At 39.5% G+C, this 3,818-nt stretch overlaps 1 protein-coding gene across 1 annotated transcript; it reads right to left on the bottom strand.

Annotated features, from left to right (window-relative positions):
* Positions 1-232: 232 nt before the first annotated feature.
* On the bottom strand, positions 233-3,144 carry CCL20 (C-C motif chemokine ligand 20). The gene is made up of 4 exons (XM_028105032.1): positions 3,066-3,144; positions 1,833-1,947; positions 1,036-1,113; positions 233-254 (listed from the first exon to the last, which is right to left on the bottom strand). Exons 1-4 carry the CDS (start codon positions 3,142-3,144, stop codon positions 233-235), a joined length of 294 nt encoding a protein of 97 aa, XP_027960833.1.
* Positions 3,145-3,818: the final 674 nt, after the last annotated feature.

Here is a 3,818-nt window from a genome sequence, read left to right on the forward strand (position 1 = left end):
CAGACACACAAAAAACACACACATATATATATATATAAATAACATAAAATAGAGTTTGACTCTAACGTGATGCTTAACAAAGCAAACTATGATGCAATATGTATCAACTTCATTAATTGGACAAGTCCAACGAAGCACAAATCGGGCATGCACTACACTCTCAACCACCAACTCCAGCTAGATTCTTTTTGTTCATGGGCTCTGTCCAATTCCATTCCAGAGAGCATCCGTTTTACATCTTCTTGACTCTGTGGCTGTAAAGAGAAAAAGAAAAGAAAAGACTCTTTTATTTTTCAGTTTTTAACAAACCAATGTCATGTAATCTGTAAATTATATAAATAGGAGGCATCTTTGCAACAAAAGCCAAGCAGCTAGCAACTATCAAATTCATAGAAGAATCTTATACAGCATGGGAAAATCATTAAATTAAAAAAAAATTTTATTTATTTTATTTTATTTTTTTAAGATTTTATTTATTTATTTGACAGAGGGAGACACCACAAGAGAGGGAACACAAGCAGGGGGAGTGGGAGAGGGAGAAGCAGGCTTCCTGCGGAGCCGGGGACCTGATGCGGGGCCGGATCCCAGGACCCTGGGATCATGACCTGAGCTGAAGGCAGATGCTTAATGACTGAGCCACCCAGGCGCCCCTAAAAAATTTTTTTAAATGATGTATAAGTGGAAAAAATGAATTTTTGTTTTCATGATCCAACTCAAATTTCCCCTTTAAAATTCTACACTGCTGGGGTGCCTGGGGTGACTCAGTTGGTTACACAACCAACCCTGGAGTTCTGCTCAGGGTCATGAGATGGGGCTCTGTGCTCAGCACAGAGTCTGCTCGAGATTCTCTCTCTTCCTCTCCCTCTGCTCTTACCCCCGCTCTTTCTCTCTCTAAAATAAATCTATAAAAAAATAAAATAAATAAAATTCTACAGTGCTTAGGCTAAAGGGTCCCAGCCAGCCTATGGTCCACCACTCTGCACATGACCTTTGCCCCAGACATTTGAAGAGGGGCTGATGGTAAATGTCCCATACCTGAGGATATGCACAGCCTTTTTCACCCACTTCTTCTTTGGATCTGCACACACAGCCAATCTTTTCTTTGTGTAAAAGCTTAAAAAAAAAAATTGATTTGTGCTTAAAGAGTTTTCAATTGCTATTTCACAGAACTTGCAATGGAAATTTTGTATTCCAGTGGACTGCTCTACCCACTAAGCATTTTATTTATTTCCAAGGTGAAACAAAATACAAAAAAAAAAAAAAAAAAAGAATTGTTTCTGATAAATCTTAATGCAGGAAATGAAAGTGATTCTCTCCTTTCTCTGTATTTTAACAAATAGCTGTGCAATGACTGGAAAATAAGTCTCAGAATTGTTATTTAATTTTGTTGCTGGTGGTTACACAAAATATATGTATATCCAACCAATAACCTATACCATTCTGAAGTATAATATTCTAGACGGATCGATTATTACATGTGAAAGTATAACAACTCTTGAGTTTTTACTTACAGCCCCAACCATTCTCTGGTAGAAGATGCTCATTTCAAAATTTATGTCTCCTATATTTTCCTGAGATGGCATGTTAGTAGCTTATAAGTTTATCTTAAAAAGTGATTTTGCACTCAACTCTGTTCTTAAAAAAAAAAAAAAAACTAAACTTTTGCCTTATTCCAGTCCTATTTAAACTTTGGAATACATATGTACTATCAAAACAAACATATCTTTGCCCCATCAGTTATTTCTGAAACTCCAAAAAGACAAAAATTTTTTTACACTTGCAATTCCCACTTACTCCTGACACAATCGAATGACAGTCAATGAATAACTTACATGACAGCATTGATGTCACAGGCTTCATTCGCCAGCTGCTGTGTGAAGCCCGCGATAAATCTGGGATGAAGGACATGTTCTGTATATCGAAGACAGCAATCAAAGTTGCTTGCTGCTGAAAAGACATTAAAGGTATTGAGAATACATGAATGAATTTATCCTGTAATAGGTATTATGGAACTACTCAAAGCTGTAGTTGTACATGGTAAAGAAACTATTTAGAGAAACAGTTCCAATGTCTTTGAGACCTGATTTAATGTAATTTCCAGCTCTCTTAAAAAAAAGAGGGGGAGAGCTTATATGCTGGGAGATTTGGTTTAATAATACAGTTTAGAAGCCCGTGACTTCTAACAAAAGGAATATCTCTAGTGAGAAACACAAATTGACAGTGTTTTATTTAGGTTCATTATAATCACTCAAGAATATGACTATCTCTCACTTGAAGAAACTCTTGTAGATAAACTTCCAAATTCAGAAAATGAATAAATATGGAGATTTTAATCTATCACTTAGTACGGAGCATTGAGAGGAGGGGAATGATAAGAAGTTACAAAGGAAAATGCAATTTATAGGAGCTTCAAAGGCACTTTGAAATTGTGATATTAGTGGAAATATTTTGGTCATAAAAGTTCAACACGTGCATTTCCAGGAATGCCCCTGTTGCTAAAAGTGATGTACTCTCACAGCCATAAAGCAATACTCAAATACTCCCCCAGGTTAAATTATAACCTGCTGTAAGGTAAGGGATCAATGTTATCTCTAAGTTGGCAAGAAATGGCCCAAAGCCATGTAAGGATGGAGAGGTCAGATGCCATAATCTGCCCCAAAGGATGAGTTTTGAAGTTTACTAAAACTATTTAGGTGGGAGGTGAAAAAGTTGGAAACGTGGGAGTGTTTCCTACGTTTCAGAATGACGACCCCATTCACTGGTAACATGACAACTTACATCACTCCCCAAAATAGCACTTTGGCCTCGTTGCCGAGCTTGGGGGGGTCTCTCAGAACCCAGCCACCCCAAATATCTGCTGGGATTGAGAGCAGAGGAGAAAAAAAAAGCCTGATCAGCAGCAGTAACCGTTTGCTCCTCACTCACCCAAAGAGCTGACAACTCCCATCACTTCTGAAGACTTTCCAACAGGCTCCCATTCTTTGGGGACCCCCAGGGGAGCTCAAGGCTTAGAGGAGAATGAAAACACTTCTTCGTCCCGTGTCAGCAGAAAGAGTGATACTTACCTTCTGACTTGCTGCAGAGGTGGATGAGCAACACTGACATCAAAGCAGCCAGGAGCAAATTCTTGCTACTGCACATCATTTTCAGCTCAAAGAATAGATCTGCTCAGGGCTGGGTACCCAGTGCTCTGGGAGCGCTGCTAGGTTCTGACAGTAGACTGTGTCTGGGATAGCCCTACTTATAGCACATATTGGGAATGTACACAGAAGGCGTGTTCTGACATGGGTTTTCCCCCATTGATCAACCTGCCCCATCATGTCGTCACAAAGAAAAACCACAGGGAAAACTTCCTGCCTTTCCCTAATGTTGGGAAGCGGTGAAGGTCAGGGTTGGGGGGGAGGTGTTTGAGAAGGGGAAAATCCTATTAAATCCTTTGGGTTTGCATAGAGGGAAAGCAGCCCAGCCCTGTGGTTCAGAAATGGGTTTCATGCAGTTTTAACTTAATCTCTTGCCTCTGAAAAGAGAGGACAAAGATTAACAATGATCCAAAGGTCAGCCCTACACAGGAACATTACAGGACTCTATTGTTAAACACTCTATTTGCTTTCCAGAGTCAATTGGGAGCAGGAGGATGATAGGATGCCAGGCATACTTGGGGATGCATTTATAATTGCACAGTTGGTGCTCAGCTATCACCAAAGACCTGGAATTTCTAGGCTACCATTCAGATTAGGTAACATGACAATGCTGTAGTAGTGTTCCCAAAGTTGGTGGAAAATACCAGCCCTTAAATAAGACTCAAGCCTCAGCTTCAT

The sequence above is a fragment of the Eumetopias jubatus genome, unplaced genomic scaffold (assembly GCF_037043125.1).
Source record: "Eumetopias jubatus isolate StellerSeaLion01/CBP00866 unplaced genomic scaffold, mEumJub1_p1.0 scaffold_3, whole genome shotgun sequence".
Taxonomy (NCBI): Eukaryota; Metazoa; Chordata; class Mammalia; order Carnivora; family Otariidae; genus Eumetopias; species Eumetopias jubatus.